The 18,075-nt window shown below is 44.2% G+C and overlaps 1 protein-coding gene across 4 annotated transcripts in view; it reads right to left on the reverse strand.

Moving 5' to 3' along the window:
- The window catches only part of DAZL (deleted in azoospermia like), a 168,342-nt gene that overhangs the window by 34,803 nt on the left and 115,464 nt on the right, over positions 1-18,075 (reverse strand). For 2 of the 4 annotated variants that reach the window (XM_077268865.1, XM_077268867.1), the window contains 2 exons: positions 15,484-15,609; positions 15,344-15,391 (listed from right to left, as the gene is read on the reverse strand). In XM_077268865.1, coding sequence (XP_077124980.1) covers positions 15,344-15,391; positions 15,484-15,609 — 174 coding nt within the window. The remainder of the gene's footprint in view (positions 1-15,343; positions 15,392-15,483; positions 15,610-18,075) is intronic. The other 2 variants (XM_077268868.1, XM_077268866.1) reach the window with 1 other exon arrangement.

The following is an 18,075-nucleotide window of genomic DNA, read 5'->3' on the forward strand; positions in this document are numbered from 1 at the left end:
ATCTTACTGTGGGTAGCAAATGTTTTTCTTAGAATGCTGTGTTTTTTTGCCGCCATGCATAACGCCTTTTTGTATGACCAAACAACTCAATCTTGGTTTCATCAGTCCACAGGACCTTCTTCCAAAAAGAAATTGGCTTCTCCAAATGTGCTTTTGCATACCTTAGCCGACTCTGTTTGTGGCGTGCTTGCAGAAACTGCTTCTTTCGCATCACTCTCCCATACAGCTTCTCCTTGTGCAAAGTGCGTTGTATAGTTGACCGATGCACAGTGACACCATCTGCAGCAAGTTGATGCTGCAGCTCTCTGGAGGTGGTCTGAAGATTGTCCTTGACTGATCTCACCATTCTTCTTCTCTGCCTTTCTGATGTTTTTCTTGGCCTGCCACTTCTGGCCTTAACAAGAACTGTACCTGTGTTCTTCCATTTCCTTACTATGTTCCTCACAGTGGAAATTGACAGGATAAATCTCTTAGACAGCTTTTTTGTATCCTTCCCCTGAACAACTATGTTGAATAATCTTTGCTTTCAGATCATTTGACAGTTGTTTTGAGGAGCCCATGATGCCACTCTTCAGAGGAGATTCAAACAGGAGAACAACTTGCAAGTGGCCACTTTAAGTAGCTTTTCTCATGATTGCATACACCTAGCTATGAAGTTTAAAGCTCAATGAGGTTACAAAACCAAAAAAAGTGCTTTAGTAAGTCAGTAAAAAGAAGGTAGGAGTATTTAAAACAAGAAAATGATAAGGGTGCCCATACTTATGCACCTGTCAAATTTTGTTTGAATGCAGACTGCACATTTTCTGTTAGTACAATAAACCTCATTTCAAGGCAGAAACATTACTGTGTCCAACAGTTATTAGATATATGAAACTGAAATAGCTGTTGCAAAAAAAAACAATTTTTATAAAACATTAAGCTTAAGATTAATAGGGGTGCCCAAACTTTTTCATATAACTATTTGTAATTTTGTTTATTTTTTCATAATATTTGTTTATGGGCACAATACATTTAAAAAAAAAATACTTCTACAATTTTTTTTTTAAATTAGTCCCACTATGGGACTTTCACTTTCTGCAGTCCGATCGCAGTTATATGGTATAGCAATACAGAAACATGGCTATACATTATAACTTGTCAGTGCTGCACATGATCTAACTAACTTGCTAGTGCCTGGTGGCTTGAGTGTTTGATGACATCGAGACACCATGGCAACGATCGGCACCCCGCGATGACTTCCCGGGATCTTCAATCCAAGGAAAGAGGCGCTGTCTTTCCTTTGCCTGCTTGCTAAATGCTGCGATCGCAGTATTTAGGCGGTTAAAGTTCCAGGAGCGGTGCCTGTACAAGCCCTGGCACTGAGAGCTGGGTGACAGCCTCTGCGGGAGCAAAATCGTGAGGATGTATCCATGCGTCCAAGGTTGTTAAGTACCAGGCGACTTGGACGTACGGATACATCCAAGGTCGTAAAAGGGATAAACATGAGGCTTTGCATGCGGACCAGGTGCGGATGGAGGAAGACATAACACAGATTGTAGCCAGCAGAGCCTCACCTGCTCTGTGCGGTTTGGGTAACAATGAGGAGGCGGACGCCGAGGAGGAACAGGATTTAGTGCCTAGCACTACAGAGGCTAGTAGCCACACAACCTTCGTCCCATCTCTCTTATGTGGATTGGAATGAGGAGAAAGAGGGGGGAGGAGGAGATAAGAGTCATCATCATGGTGGAGACAGGGAAGTGTTGGCTGTATGGAGCTTGGCACAGGCGGCCAACTTTATGTACCGCTGCATTTCCCGTGACCCACACGTTACATTCATCTTCGCAAAAAAAAAAAAAAAGTACTGGTTGTTCACCCTGCTGGACCCATGGTACAAGGAGAACTTTGTATTTCTTTTTCCTTAGGTGGAGAGATCTTCTAAATTGGTGCTATACCAGAAGGCCATTATGGAAAATACCGTATTTTTCAGACTATAAGACACACCTAGGTTAGAGGAAATCAGAAAAAAAAATGGAAGCAAAAATGTGATCAATTCTGTACTTAACCCCTTCATGACCCAGCCTATTTTGACTTTAATGACCTGGCCGTTTTTTGCAATTCTGACCAGTGTCCCTTTATGAGGTAATAACTCAGGAACGCTTCAACGGATCCTAGTGGTTCTGAGACTGTTTTTTTGTGACATATTGGGCTTCGTGTTAGTGGTAAATTTGGGTAGATAATTTTTGCGTTTATTTGTGAAAAAAATGGAAATTTGGCAAACATTTTGAAAATGTCGCAAATTTCAAATTTTGAATTTTTATTCCGTTAAACGAGAGAGTTATGTGACACAAAATAGATAATAAATAACATTACCCACATGTCTAGTTTACATCAGCACAATTTTGGAAACTACATTTTTTTTGCTAGGAAGTTATAAGGGTTAAAATTTGACCAGCGATTTCTCATTTTTACAATGAAATTTAAAAACCATTTTTTCTTTAGGGACCACCTCACATTTGAAGTCAGTTTGAGGGGTCTATATGGCTGAAAGTACCCAAAAGTGACACCATTCTAAAAACTGCACCCCTCAAGGTGCTCAAAACCACACTCAAAAAGTTTATTAACCATTCAGGTGCTTCACAGCAGCAGAAGCAACATGGAAGGAAAAAAAATGAACATTTAACTTTTTAGTCACAAAAATGATCTTTTAGCAACAATTTCTTTTATTTTCCCAAGGGTAAAAAGAGAAACTGGACCCCAAAAGTTATTGTACAATTTGTCCTGAGTACGCCGATACCCCATATGGGGGGGAACCACTGTTTGGGCGCACGACAGAGCTCGGAAGAAAAGGAGCGCCATTTGACTTTTTCAATGAAAAATTGGCTCCAATCTTTAGCGGACACCATGTTGCGTTTGGAGAGCCCCTGTGTGCCTAATCATTGGAGCTCCCCCATAAGTGACCCCATTTTGGAAACTAGACACCCCCAGGAGCTTATCTAGATGCATAGTGAGCACTTTGAACCCCCAGGTGCTTCACAAATTGATCCGTAAAAATGAGAAAGTACTTTTTCTTTTTTTCCACAAAAAATTTCTTTTAGCCATAATTTGTTCATTTCCACATGGGCAACATGATAAAATGGATCCTAAAATGTGTTGGGCAATTTCTCCTGAGTACACTGATACCTCACATGTGGGGGTAAAAGACTGTTTGGGCACACGGCAGGGCTCGGAAGGGAAGGAGCGCAATTTGACTTTTTGAATGAAAAATTAGCTCCAATCGTTAGCGGACACCATGTCGTGTTTGGAGAGCCACTGTGTGCCTAAACATTGGAGCCCCCCCACATGTGACCCTATTTTGGAAACTAGACCTCCCATGGAACTAATCTAGATGTGCGGTGACCACTTTAAACCCCCAAGTGCTTCACAGAAGTTTATAACGCAGAGCCGTGAAAAACAAAAAATAAATTTTTCTTTCCTCAAAAATTGTTTTTTAGCCCTAAATTTTTTGTTTTCACAAGAGTAACAGGAGAAATTAGACCCCAAAAGTTGTTGTCCAGTTTGTCCTGAGTACGCTGATATGTGGGGGGGAACCACTGTTTGGGCACACGTCGGGGCTCAGAAGGGAAGTAGTGACATTTTGGAATGCAGACTTTGAAGGAATGGTCTGCGGGCATCATGTTACGTTTGCAGAGCCCCTGATGTGCCTAAACAGTAGAAACCCCCCACAAGTGACCCCATTTTGGAAACTACACCCCCCAAGGAACTATTCTAGCAGTGCAGTGAGCACTTTGATCCCCCAAGTGCTTCACAGAAGTTTATAACGCAGAGCCGAGAAAATAAAAAATCATTTTTCTTTCCTCAAAAATTATGTTTTAGCAAGCAATTTTTTATTTTCACAAGGGTAACAGGAGAAATTGGATCCCAATAGTTGCTGCCCAGTTTGTCCTGAGTATGCTGGTACCCCATATGTGGGGGTAAACCACTGTTTGGGCACACGTCGGGGCTCGGAAGGGAAGGAGTGCCGCTTGGAATGCAGACTTTGATGGAATGGTCTGCGGGCGTCACGTTGCGTTTGCAGAGCCCCGGATGTGCCTAAACAGTAGAAACCCCCCACAAGTGACCCCATTTTGGAAACTAGACCCCCCAAAGAAATTATCTAGACATGTGGTGAGCACTTTGAACCCCCAAGTTTACAATGCAGAGCCGTGAAAATAAAAAATCATTTTTCTTTCCTCAAAAATTATGTTTTAGTAAGTAATTTTTTATTTTCACAAGGGTAACAGAAGTGGACCCCGATATTTGTTGCCCTTTTTGTCCAGAGTACGCCGATACCCCATATGTGGGGGTAAACCACTGCTTGGCCACACGTTGGGGCTCGGAAGGGAAGTAGTGACGTTTAGAAATGCAGACTTTGATGGAATGGTCTGCGGGCATCACGTTGCATTTGCAGAGCCCCTGATCTGCTTAAACAGTAGAAACCCCCCACAAGTGACACCATTTGGGAAACTAGACCCCCCAAGGAACTTATCCAGATGTATGGTGAGCACTTTGATCCCCCAAGTGCTTCACAGAAGTTTATAACGCAGAGCCGTGAAAATAAAAAATAATTTTTCTTTCCTCAAAAATTATGTTTTAGCAAGCAATTTTTCATTTTTGCAAGGGTAACAGGAGAAATTGGACCCCAATAGTTGTTGCCCAGTTTGTCTTGAGTATGCCGGTACCCCACATGTGGGGGTAAACCACTGTTTGGGCGCACGTCAGGGCTCAGAAGGGAGGGAGCACCATTTGACTTTTTGAACGCAAGATTGGCTGGAATCAATGGTGGCGCCATGTTGCGTTTGGAGACCCCTGACGTGCCTAAACAGTGGAAACCCATCAATTCTAACTCCAACACTAACCCTAACACACCCCTAACTCTAGCCATAACACTAATCACAACCCTAACCCCAATATACCCCTAACCACAACCCTAACCCCGACACACCCCTAACCCCAACCCTAACCCTAATCCTAAACCCAACACACCCCTAACAATAACCCTAACCACAAGCCTAATCTTAACCCCATTTCCAACCCTAGCCCTAATTCCAACCCTAACCCTAAGGCTATGTGCCCACGTTGCCGATTCGTGTGAGATTTTTCCGCACCATTTTTGAAAAATCTGCAGGTAAAATGCACTGCGTTTTACCTGTGGATTTACCGCGGATTTCCAGTGTTTTTTTGTGCGGATTTCACCTGCGGATTCCTATTGAGGAACAGGTGTAAAACGCTGCGGAATCCGCACAAAGAATTGACATGCTGCGGAAAATACACTGCAGCGTTGCCGCGCGGTATCTTCCGCACTATGGGCACAGCGGATTTGGTTTTCTATAGGTTTACATGGTACTGTAAACCTGATGGAAAACTGCTACGAATCCGCAGCGGCCAATCCGCTGCGGATCCGCAGCCAAATCCGCACCGTGTGCACATAGCCTAATTCTAACCCTAATCCTAACCCTAGTTCTAACCCTAGTGGAAAAATAAAAGTAAATATATTTTCTTTATTTTATTATTGTCCCTACCTATGGGGGTCATAAAGGGGGGGGGGGGGGGGTTCATTTACTATTTTTTTTATTTTGATCACTGTGATAGGTTTTATCACAGTGATCAAAATGTACCTGGATTCGGAGGGCGCACTGCGCATGCACGTGCCATTTTGGAAGATGGCGGCGCCCATGGAGAAGACGGACGGACACCGGGAGGCTTGGTAAGTATGGGGGGGAGGGGATCGGAGCACGGGGGGAGCGGACAGGACGACGGAGGGGAGCGGAGCACAGGATGGATGACTGGGGAGGAGATCGGTGGCGGTGGGGGGCAGATCAGGGTTTCCAGCCATGGCCGATGATATTGCAGCATCGGCTAGATTGTAATATTTCGCCAGTTTTCATAGGTGAAATATTACAAATCACCCTGATTAGCTGTTTCGCTTTCAGCAGCCAATCAGAGCGATCGTAGACACGGGGAGGGGGGATGTGAAGGCACCCCCCCTGGGCTGCAGTACCACTTCCCCTGTAGATCGGGTGAAGTTGGAGTTAACGCTTTCGCCTGATCTGCAGGGACGCGATCCCTCCATGACGCCACAAAGGCGTCATAAGTCGGATCGGCACCGACTTTCATGACGCCTACGTGGCGTCACAGGTCGGGAAGGGGTTAATATCCCCTACCCTGGTATATACGGTCCCCTTTCCCATTCTGGTAGGCATGTCCCCCGTATCCCTAGCCTGGTAGGAATGGCCCCATCATCCCGATCCTGGTAGAAATGGTCCCCTTATCCTGGTATGCAAGGCCCCCCTATTTCCATCCTGGTATGCATGGCCCGGTCCTTATCCTGGTATGATTGGCCCTCATCCTGGTATGCAGAGCCTCCATCTTTGTACTAGTATAATTGGCCCTCATCCCAGTATGCAGGGCCTCCATCTGTGTCCTGGTATGCAAGGTCCCATCCTTATCCTGGTATGATTGACCTCCATTCTCATCCTAGTATGCAGGACCTCATCAGAAAAACATTAATTAAAACCAAAAAAAAAACCCATTACACTTACCTTTCTATGCTCCCTCGCAGCGTCTTGTTCCGATGCTAGCAGCTGCTTTATGTTTGTAAGCAGCGCATGGCAGTTACATCGTGCGCTGCTTACAAGCCGAAGGACAGCTGCCGGAATACTCACTGCTCCCTACGCCGGGTCTATGTGCGTGGAGGGAAGAGAGTATTCATCGCTCTTCAGTAGTGCGCACAGTGATATAAAAATGATCAAAGCCTGGATTAGCCCATACTTTTCCACACCACCAAATGACAGCAACATGCAAAAAGTGTTTATAATATTCAATATTTTAAAGAGGCCCTCCAATTGTTGCCTTTCATGGGTCTATGGGTGACCCTACTCCTATTCTATATTTGGTTCTGCACTTTCTGCAAAGCCTTTATGACTGACTGAGTACATCAACTACATTTTCAAAATATTTTCAGTAAAAAAGTTATGGCTTTAATGGCTCATGCAGACAGTTTAACACGGTTATTGTTACATTATAGTGGTAGGTAAAACATACAAAAAGCATAGAAAAAGTTCAGGATTTGATTACTCATCCATACAGCATTACGCCACATTTTTTGTGGTAGATTACGTAGAAAAAAGTTATACAATACTAAAAATAAAAGGTATAAAAATGTTGCTGGTTACATTTCTCAGCCATACAGTATTATGTGTTCTTGGATACATTTCATTGGTATATAACTCTACAAAAACTTTCAAAATGTTAGCATTATTATATTGATCACCTATAGACTATTCCGTAGTCTGGAGTACATTTTGTTGCTATACAAGCCTCAAAAATAAATGTTCAAAATGTTATTATATTGCTCACCCATAGGGTATCCCGTGGCTGGATTACATTTTGTTGATATATAACCCTCAAAAAACTTGTTCCAAATTATCAGTATCATATTGCTCATCCATAGGGTATGACATCTTAGGTACAGTTACTTTAAAAAGCCTCAACAAACGTGTTCAAAATTTTATCGGTATTACATTGCTCACCAATAGACTACTCCATGGTCTTGAATACATTTTGTTGGTATACATGGCTTAAAAAAAAAAAAAAAAAAGTCAACAAAAATGTAGGCTGTATGCACACGTTGCAGATTTGGAGCGTTTTTCTGCACGGATTTGTGACAAAACCTGATGCCAGCAAAGTGAATGAGAAATCTTAAGTGTCAAGACCTTGTTGAGTATTTTTGAAGTGCAGAAAATAATCTGCTGCATGTCAATTCTCTGTGCGTTTTTCACTATTGACTTCAATCAATCAAAAACGCAGGTAAAACCACACCAAAAATGCAGGTTTTGCTGGCCAAGAGATGTAGAAATGGTGCTGAAATTTTACTCAACGTGTGCACATACCCATAGACTATTCCGTGGCCTGGAGGACATTTCTTTGGTATATCACCCTCAAAAGTGCATAGCCTTTGAACAGAATATGCATGAGGCCCTCCTTTATATCTAATAAAGGGTGTATCCGAGTCCCTCTGAGTTCCTAATTTGTGACAGTTCTTGCTTCCTTCATAAATTCAACTGAAATTTCCTTTTTTAATTAAAAAAAATCAATGTTGGTTTACTTAAATTATATGGTTTTTAAATTTTTGCATTATAAACAAGTCATTACAACACAGGAAAAAAAATGTTTAACTTTTTTTTTTCAATTAAAATGCAATTTGTTGGTTTGGAAAGTTTTATTGTCACTCCTTCAAGCGGAGTAAAAGTGTAATACCATTGTTCTCAGCAGCGATCTGTCAGTCAGAGATGCTTCCAGTCGTCTTCCCCATGCAGTTCTCCTTCTATTCAGCACTTGTCCCATTCATTTGAACATTTTCACTAACCCTCAAATCTTTGTAGGGTCTGCTGGAAAAAGGCTCAGTTTTCCCTTTGAGTCCCATTATACTTGTTACTCGAAACGAGCGTGCAAGTAATAGGAATTGCTTGGTTCGAGCAAAGAGCATTTTAGTGCTCACTGATCCCTAATCAGGACAAGAGATGGAACCCTACACTTTCAGACCACAGGCTAAACAGATCTGAATTCAAGATTTTAAAATTGACACTGTTCATGTAGTTTGGTACAGATGTGGCTAAAAGCATAGGAGGCACGTGTAAATTTTTTTTTTTTTTTTTAAATTATAACTTTTTTGGAAATGCTTTTCAAAATCTTCTGTTGGCGTCCGCATGGGTAAAATATTAACAAATATATTCTTGTGATATATCTGTTGAAAGCCTGTACAGTTTGGAGAAGAATGGTGTTTTTTCCCCATTTCTCTATCTTGGTTGTGGCCTGAATTATGAGGGGAAACAAAGGCATGCAACACATTTTTTCGAAAAAACATGGAAGGGGCCCCCCCGGGGGGGAAAACTATATAGATAGGTTTTTTTTTTCAGATTTTGTATTCTCCAACACGCTATTACCAGAGAACAAAAGATAATTTTAAGCAGAGGAAAAATTCATTGGTTCACTTGACATGGAATGATGACCTTCTCAGAAAATGACAACAAACCACAAGTTCTTATTTAATTTAATTAAGTGTTTTGTAGATATACAGCACTCCTGCAGAGATAGTTCTCAAGAAGGGCTCCACTCCGTTCAAAGCAAAGTACTTGGCACCTTTTACATAACTATTACGGTCACACAACTCCTGCGCTCACCAAGACAGCCTCCACAGACCCCACAACAATCCGTATCTGAAAAGGGCCATGTTTAATACAAAATTGTTTTGGAGTATAAGACACACTTGAGTAAGAAAAACTGTTGCTAAAAAGTGTGTGCCTCTTACAGTCCAGAGGCAGCTTCCTCTGATGGAGGAGAACGCAGACACCAAGTTCTTCCTAATCTCAGAGAGAACTCCTCTGTCTTGTCCAGCCTCACACTGCACGGTGTGATTGGGGCAGAGCAGTAAAGGAAGCTAAGGCGACCTACACGTCCTGAAAAGCTGAAGGACATTCCACCCGACAGCTCCAGGACATTTTAGGTGACTGCAGACATTTAGCAGAAGACCAGACAACCCCTTAAATTTGCATACAGCATATGGTAAACTTGCTCCATAAATGGCAAGCTCAGATTTAGAAAGTGTGAAGCTTAACAATTATTTTCCAAATTATCTATATAAATAAAAAAAACTAAGAAAAACAACCTTACTGTAACCCCTTCGCGATTTTCCATTATTGTGTTATATTAACCCCTTCCCGACCTTTGACGCCACGTAGGCGTCATGAAAACCCGTGCCAATCCGACCCATGACGCCTATGTGGCGTCATGGAATGATCGCGTCCCTGCAGATCGGGTGAAAGGGTTAACTCCAATTTCACCCGATCTGCAGGGACAGGGGGAGTGGTGCTTCCGCCCAGGGGGGGTGGCTTTACCCCCCCGTGGCTACGATCGCTCTGATTGGCTGTTGAAAGTGAAACTGCCAATCAGAGCGATTTGTAATATTTCACCTAAAAAACTGGTGAAATATTACAATCCAGCCATGGACGATGCTGCAATATCATCGGCCATGGCTGGAAACACTGATGTGAGCCCCCCCCCACCCCACCGATCGCCCCCCCCCAAGCCACCGATTTGTCCCGTAGTCCCCTCCGTCCTGTGCTCCGCTCCCCCGTCCTCCTGTCCGCTCCCCCCGTGCTCCGCCGCCCCCCCCCCCCCCGTGCCCCGATCTCCCCCCCCTTCTACTTACCGAGGCTCCCGGTGCCCGTCCGTCTTCTCCATGGGCGCCGCCATCTTCCAAAATGGCGGGCGCATGCTCAGTGCGCCCGCCGAATCTGCCGGCCGGCAGATTCATAACAAGTACATTTTGATCGCTGTGGTAGGTTCTATCACAGCGATCAAAATAAAAAAAATAATAAATAAACCCCCCCTTTATCACCCCCATAGGTAAGGACAATAATAAAATAAAGAAAATATTTTTTTTTTCTTTTTCCACTAGGGTTAGGGTTAGAACTAGGGGTAGGGTTAGGGTTATGGCATGTGCACACAGTGCGGATTTGGCTGCGGATCCGCAGCGGATTGGCCGCGGATCCGCCGCGGATTGGCCGCGGATCCGCAGCGGATTGTCCGCTGCGAATTCGTAGCAGTTTTCCATCAGGTTTACAGTACCATGTACACCTATGGAAAACCAAATCCGCTGTGCCCATGGTGCGGAAAATTCCGTGCAGAAAAGCTGCGTTGTATTTTCCGCAGCATGTCAATTCTTTGTGCGGATTCCACAGCGTTTTACACCTGTTCCTCAATAGGAATCCGCAGGTGAAATCCGCACAAAAAAACACTGGAAATCTGCTGTAAATCCGCAGGTAAAACGCAGTGCCTTTTACCTGCAGATTTTTCAAAAATCGTGCGGAAAAATCTCACACGAATCTGCAACGTGGGCACATAGCCTTAGAGTTAGGGTTGCAATTAGGGCTAGGGGTGGAAATAGGGTTAAGATTAGGCTTGTGGTTAGGGTTACGGATAGGGTTAGGGGTGTGTTGGGGTTACAGTTGTGGTTAGGGTTGGGATTAGGGTTAGGGTTGGGATTAGGATTAGGGTTGGAATTAGGGTTTCGGGTGTGTTGGGGTTAGGGTTGTGATTAGGGTTATGGCTACAGTTGGGATTAGGATTAGGGGTGTGTTGGGGTTAGTGTTGAAGTTAGAATTGAGGGGTTTCCACTGTTTAGGCACATCAGGGGTCTCCAAACGCGACATGGCGCCACCATTGATTCCAGCCAATCTTGCGTTCAAATAGTCAAGTGGTGCTCCCTCCCTTCCAAGCCCCGACGTGCGCCCAAACAGTGGTTTACCCCCACATTTGGGGTACCAGCATACTCAGGACAAACTGGGCAACAACTGTTGGGGTCCAATTTCTCCTGTTACCCTTGCAAAAATGAAAAATTACTTGCTAAAACATAATTTTTGAAGAAAGAACAATTATTTTTTGTTTTCACGGCTCTGCGTTATAAACTTCTGTGAAGCACTTGGGGGTTGAAAGTGCTCACCACACATCTAGATAAGCTCCTTCGGGGGTCTAGTTTCCAAAATGGGGTCACTTGTGGGGTGTTTCTACTGTTTTGGCACATCAGGGGCTCTGCAAATGCAACGTAATGCCCGCAGACCATTCCATCAAAGTCTGCATTTCAAATGTCACTACTTCCCTTCCGAGCCCTGACGTGCACCCAAACAGTGGTTTACCCCCACATATGGGGTACCAGCATACTCAGGACAAACTGGGCAACAACTGTTGGGGTCCAATTTCTCCTGTTACCCTTGCAAAAATAAAAAATTACTTGCTAAAACATAATTTTTGAAAAAAGAACAATTATTTTTTGTTTTCACGGCTCTGCGTTATAAACTTCTGTGAAGCACTTGGGGGTTGAAAGTGCTCACCACACATCTAGATAAGCTCCTTCGGGGGTCTAGTTTCCAAAATGGGGTCACTTGTGGGGTGTTTCTACTGTTTAGGCACATCAGGGGCTCTGCAAATGCAACGTGATGCCCGCAGACCATTCCATCAAAGTCTGCATTTCAAATGTCACTACTTCCCTTCCGAGCCCTGACGTGCACCCAAACAGTGGTTTACCCCCACATATGGGGTACCAGCACACTCACAACAAACTGGGCAACAACTATTGGGGCCCAATTTCTCCTGTTACCCTTGTGAAAATAAAAAATTGCTTGCTAAAACATCTTTTTTGAGGAAAGAAAAATGATTTTTTATTTTCACGGCTCTGCGTTGTAAACTTCTGTGAAGCACTTGGGGGTTGAACGTGCTCATCACACATCTAGATAAGTTCCTTGGGGGGTCTAGTTTCCAAAATAGGGTCACTTGTGGGGAGTTCCTACTGTTTAGGCACATCAGGGGCTCTGCAAACACAAACTGACGCCCGCAGAGCATTCCATCAAAGTCTGCATTTCAAAACGTCACTACTTCCCTTCCGAACCCCGACGTGTGCCAAAAAAGTGGTTTACCCCCACATATGGGGTATCAGCGTACTCAGGAGAAACTGGACAACAACTTTTGGGGTCCAATTTCTGCTGTTACCCTTGGGAAAATAAAAAATTGTGGGCTAAAAAATCATTTTTGAGAAAAGAAAAATTATTTTTTATTTTCATGGCTCTGCGTTATAAACTTCTGTGAAGCACCTGGGGGTTATAAGTGCTCACTATGCATCTAGATAAGTTCCTTGGGGGGTCTAGTTTCCAAAATGGGGTCACTTGTAGGGGAGCTCCAATGTTTAGGCACACAGGGGCTCTCCAAACGCGACATTGTGTCCGCTAACGATTGGAGCTAATTTTCCATTCAAAAAGTCAAATGGTACGCCTCCCCTTCCGAGCCTTGCCGTGCACCCAAACAGTGGTTTACCCCCACATATGAGGTATCGGCGTACTCAGGAGAAATTGCCCAACAAATTTTAGGATCCATTTTATCCTGTTGCCCATGTGAAAATGAAAAAATTGAGGCTAAAAGAAATTTTGTGTGAAAAAAAAGTACTTTTTCATTTTTACGGATCAATTTGTGAAGCACCTGAGGGTTTAAAGTGCTCACTATGCTTCTAGATAAGTTCCTTGGGGGGTCTAGTTTCCAAAATGGGGTCACTTGTGGGGGAGCTCCAATGTTTAGGCACACGGGGGCTCTCCAAACGCAACATGGTGTCCGCTAAAGATTGGAGCCAATTTTTCATTGAAAAAGTCAAATGGCGCTCGTTCCCTTCCGAGCCCTGCCGTGCGCCCAAACAGTGGTTTACCCCCACATATGAGGTATCAGCGTACTCAGGACAAATTGGACAACAACGGTCGTGGTCCAGTTTCTCCTTTTACCCTTGGGAAAATTAAAAAAATTTCGCTAAAAGATCATTTTTGTGACTAAAAAGTTAAATGTTAATTTTTTACTTCCATGTTGCTTCTGCTGCTGTGAAACACCTGAAGGGTTAATAAACTTCTTGAATGTGGTTTTGAGCACCTTGAGGGGTGCAGTTTTTAGAATGGTGTCACTTTTGGGTATTTTCAGCCATATAGAACCCTCAAACTGACTTCAAATGTGAGGTGGTCCCTAAAAGAAATGGTTTTGTAAATTTTGTTGTAAAAATGAGAAATCACTGGTCAAATTTTAACCCTTATAACTTCCTAGCAAAAAAAAAATTTGTTTCCAAAATTGTGCTGATGTAAAGTAGACATGTGGGAAATGTTATTTATTAACTATTTTGTGTCACATAACTCTCTGGTTTAACAGAATAAAAAATCAAAATGCGAAATTTTCAAAATTTTTGCCAAATTTCCGTTTTTTTCACAAATAAACTCAGAAATTATCGACCTAAATTTACCACTAACATGAAGCCCAATATGTCACGAAAAAACAGTCTCAGAATCGCTAGGATCCGTTGAAGCGTTCCTGAGTTAATACCTCAAAGGGACACTGGTCAGAATTGCAAAAAACGGCAAGGTCAGTAAGGCCAAAATAGGCTGGGTCATGAAGGGGTTAATAGAAATATATATATATATATATATATATATATATATATATATATATATATATATATTATATATTATATATTTATATTACTGGTTTCAAATTCCCCTTAGGAGACCTGAAGCTGCAATCATCCGATCGTCTGCCTGTGCTACACATAGCGGAAGTGTCAAATCGCAATCTCCTATGCAAGGCACGGGGTCTTCTGCAGACCCCCAGCTGTCATGGCAACCCATTGGCGCCCAACAATCAAGCAACAGGAATGCCGATGGACAGTACTTGTGACGAGTTTCCAGCCAGTGTGTGTTAGATGCTGCTGTCAGTGATTGACAGTGGCATTTAACTGGGTAATGGCCATTCGGGGCACATGACAGATGATAAGATCAGCTGTAATGTGCAGGGAAAGATGCGGACTCCGCGCCAGAGCCCATATCAATTGCCAGGGACTAGTGATGAGCGTATAGCATTGTTGCTCGGGTCTTCCCGGACAGGCTTGAGTGATCTCCGAGTATTTGTTAGTGCTCAGAGATTTAGTTTTCGTCGCCTCAGCTGCATGATTTACGGCTGCGGGACAGCCTGAATACATGTGGGAATTCCCTAACAAACAAGTATTCCTCACATGTATTCAGCCTGTCTAGCAGCCGTAAATCATGCAGCTGAGGCGACGAAAACTTAACCTCTGAGCACTAACAAATACTCGGAGATCACCAGAGCATGCTCAGGGAGACCCGAGCAACAATGCTATTCGATCATCACTAACAGGGACACTTCCTTGGACGTTCCTATACGTCCAAGGTCCTGAAATGGTTGGGGGGCTCTTTCACCAAATTTTTCATGTTGAACTGGACACAATGTAATAGTGGCTGCAGAGCGGAATAAAAATGTTTGTTTTTATTTATTTTGCCTTTGCCCATTTGGCACCTAATGAGTAAATATCCACTAGGACTTCACAAAAGTTATCAGACTTTTTTTTATTGCGGCTTGTACTTCTCCCTGCATTATGCAGACCAATCATAAGCAGGCAGCAATACACCAGAAAAAGAACACCCCCCACCATAGGTTAGGTTTCTCAGTGTGTGCGAGATGTAAGAATACAGCCCTGATCCCTTGGTCTATCCTCTTAGGCGTAATTAGAAAGTGATAGAATGCCTGTTAGATAAGGTCCAAGTGTGTGTGTGTGGGGGGGGGTTGAGCTGTGCAGCCAAGTTTAGCCATGTCACATTGGAAACTCCTATCAGCTCTATGGTACTGCTCCTCCCTCCACATCCCCAGAATTAAATTTATGTGATTACATAAAAAACCTTTACTGCAAGAATCTTTTGCGGGTCATTTAAAACACTCATTTTACATACTTTACCATGGCCAAGTGCAACTGTAGTGCATAAGTTGTCTCGGATACGAGAATCTAAAAGTGGATATTTAAACATAAACCTTAAAAACCTGCAGGCATGTTTAGGACTTAGAATTTATCAACTCTGCGGGAATACTCAATGTTACCTTTTGTGGACTTGTTGACACAGGAGACAAGTTTTGCTCTGGGATATAGGTTTCTGGGAGCAACATTTCATTGCTATTGCTAGCCATCTCCGTTTCGATACCATGGTGGTAATTCCATGAGAAAGCCTGTCAAATCAATTACAAGAAAAATGTCAGTTCTGAAAAAGAAAAACAAATAAAAATCACAGCACGCAAAGCATCTGTTACATGTCATGCTAGAAAACCCCACAGCAATTAACTTAATCCTATGCCTCTCCAGCTGTTGCAAAACTACACTTCCAAAGCATGACCAGAGACTGCTGGCGCAGTGGATCATATTGAACACAAGCCAGTTGGGAAGTTACTGCCCATCTTTCCACTAATCTTAGTGGTACTGGGGCATCCACTGATCCAGAGAACAGAGTTCTGGGGCAAAGGAGGAGCATGCACACCACTGCTCTATTCATGATCTATGGCAGTGATTTTCAACCTTTTTTGAGCCGCGGCACTTTTTATACTTAAAAAATCCCGGGGCACACCACCAACCAAAATGGCACAAAATGACACTAAAACAGTACATATTCTACATATAGTTAATAATATAGATTCTAAATGTATTTATACTCACTCAGTGTGAAACCTGGGCCTAAGTGCAACCCTAGCCCAAAGTGCAACCCTAGCCCAAAGTGCAACCCTAGCCCAAAGTGCAACCCTAGCCCAAAGTGCAACCCTAGCCCAAAGTGCAACCCTAGCCCAAAGTGCAACCCTAGCCCAAAGTGCAACCCTAGCCCAAAGTGCAACCCTAGCCCAAAGTGCAACCCTAGCCCAAAGTGCAACCCTAGCCCAAAGTGCAACCCTAGCCCAAAGTGCAACCCTAACCCTAAGTGCAACCCTAACCCTAAGTGCAACCCTAAGTGCAACCCTAACCCTAAGTGCAACCCTAACCCTAAGTGCAACCCTAACCCTACCCCTAATGGAAAAACAAAAATAATTACCGTATTTTTCGGACTATAAGGCGCACCCAGGTTTTAGAGGTGGAAAATAGGGAAAAAAATATTTGAAGCAAAAAAAATGCGGTAAAATATTTAATAACATAAATAACATACTATTATATGTGGTGTTATTATATATAATAGTATGTTATTATGTTGGAAGCTGCAGGACCAGTGTGGTGGCTGTGAAGTACGATATGAAGACGCTGGAGGGTGAGTATAAGGGCTCATTTTCACATGCGAGGCACACGTCCGTATCTCGCATGTGGAAACCAAGCTCTGGCGCCGGCACTTTGGAGCGGAGCTGTGCAGCTCCATGTGTTCCTATGCGGCCGCACGCTCCGCTCTGGAGTGCCGGCTCCACAGCTTGGTTTCCACATGCGAGATACGGACGTGTGCCTCGCATGTGGAAATGAGCCCTAAGAATGGGTGCACAGGGCTTATAGTGAAAGCACCACTCCAGCACTGCAAAATAACACTGGAGTGCTGCTTTAAAATCCCATGGGAGAACTATAACTCCCAGCATGTCCTGCAGATCCTATGACATGCTGGGAGTTATAGTTCACCAAAGGAGTGGCAGAGTGCTTTATTGTGTTTTGTAAAGACTGACCTCTTAATTGTGGCAGCCAGCCACACTGTTGTGAGGTAAAAGCTGGAGCATCCCATGGCTGCACACACACACAGAGCCCTCCCTGTTGTTGTGGCCTTTCCACAGCGCAGGACATAAGAGGAAGCTGCAGATTCTAGGTGGGAGTCTGAAGGACCTGTGATGATGTCAGAAGAGGGAGGGCTCTGAGCTGCCATGTGATGCTCCAGCTCGCCCACTTCTGACATCACACAGGTCCTCCCTGTGCACCAGACAGCTCAGCGTCCAGCACAGGCAGGTAGACAGCGATCTCCTGGCCCCTGCTGCTGCCTCCTCCTCCCCCGGACACACAGATCCCCCCCGGAATCAGTGCTGGGGAAACTGTGTCCCTGCTTAAGTGCAGCATTCATTTGCTGCTCCCGGCTCACCCGCTCAGCTGATCAGTGGGCGGGGAGCAGCTAATAAATATTCACTGCACTTAATCAGCGGGGCCATGTGCTTTCCCCAGCAGCTGATTCGGCAGCGGGGACATCCTGAAGTGGGATAACAGTGCGCCCCCCTCCCCACATGCTATATCCGTACTATAAGACGCACCCACACTTTCCTCCCAAATTTGGAGGAAAAAAAGTGCGTCTCATAGTCCGAAAAATACGGTATATTTTCTGTATTTTATTATTGTCCCTACCTATGGGGGTGATAAAGGGGGGGGTTTATTTACAATTTTTTTTATTTTGATCGCTGTGATAGAACTTATCACAGCGACCAAAATGTACAGGAACGAATCTGCCGGCCGATTTGGCGGGCGCACTGCGCATGCGCCTGCCATTTTCCAAGATGGCGGCGCCCATGGAGAAGACGGCCGGACACCGGGAGGGACGTCGGAGCTAGGTAAGTATGGGGGGGTGGGATCGGAACACGGGGGGGGGGATCGGAGGACCGGGGGAGCGGACAGGAGGACCGGGCAGGAGGGAGGAGGGGAGCGGACAGGAGATTGGGGCAGAAAGGACGACTGGGGAGGCGATCGGTGGCGGTGGG

This window comes from Ranitomeya variabilis, chromosome 6 (genome assembly GCF_051348905.1).
Source record: "Ranitomeya variabilis isolate aRanVar5 chromosome 6, aRanVar5.hap1, whole genome shotgun sequence".
NCBI classification, from domain to species: domain Eukaryota; kingdom Metazoa; phylum Chordata; class Amphibia; order Anura; family Dendrobatidae; genus Ranitomeya; species Ranitomeya variabilis.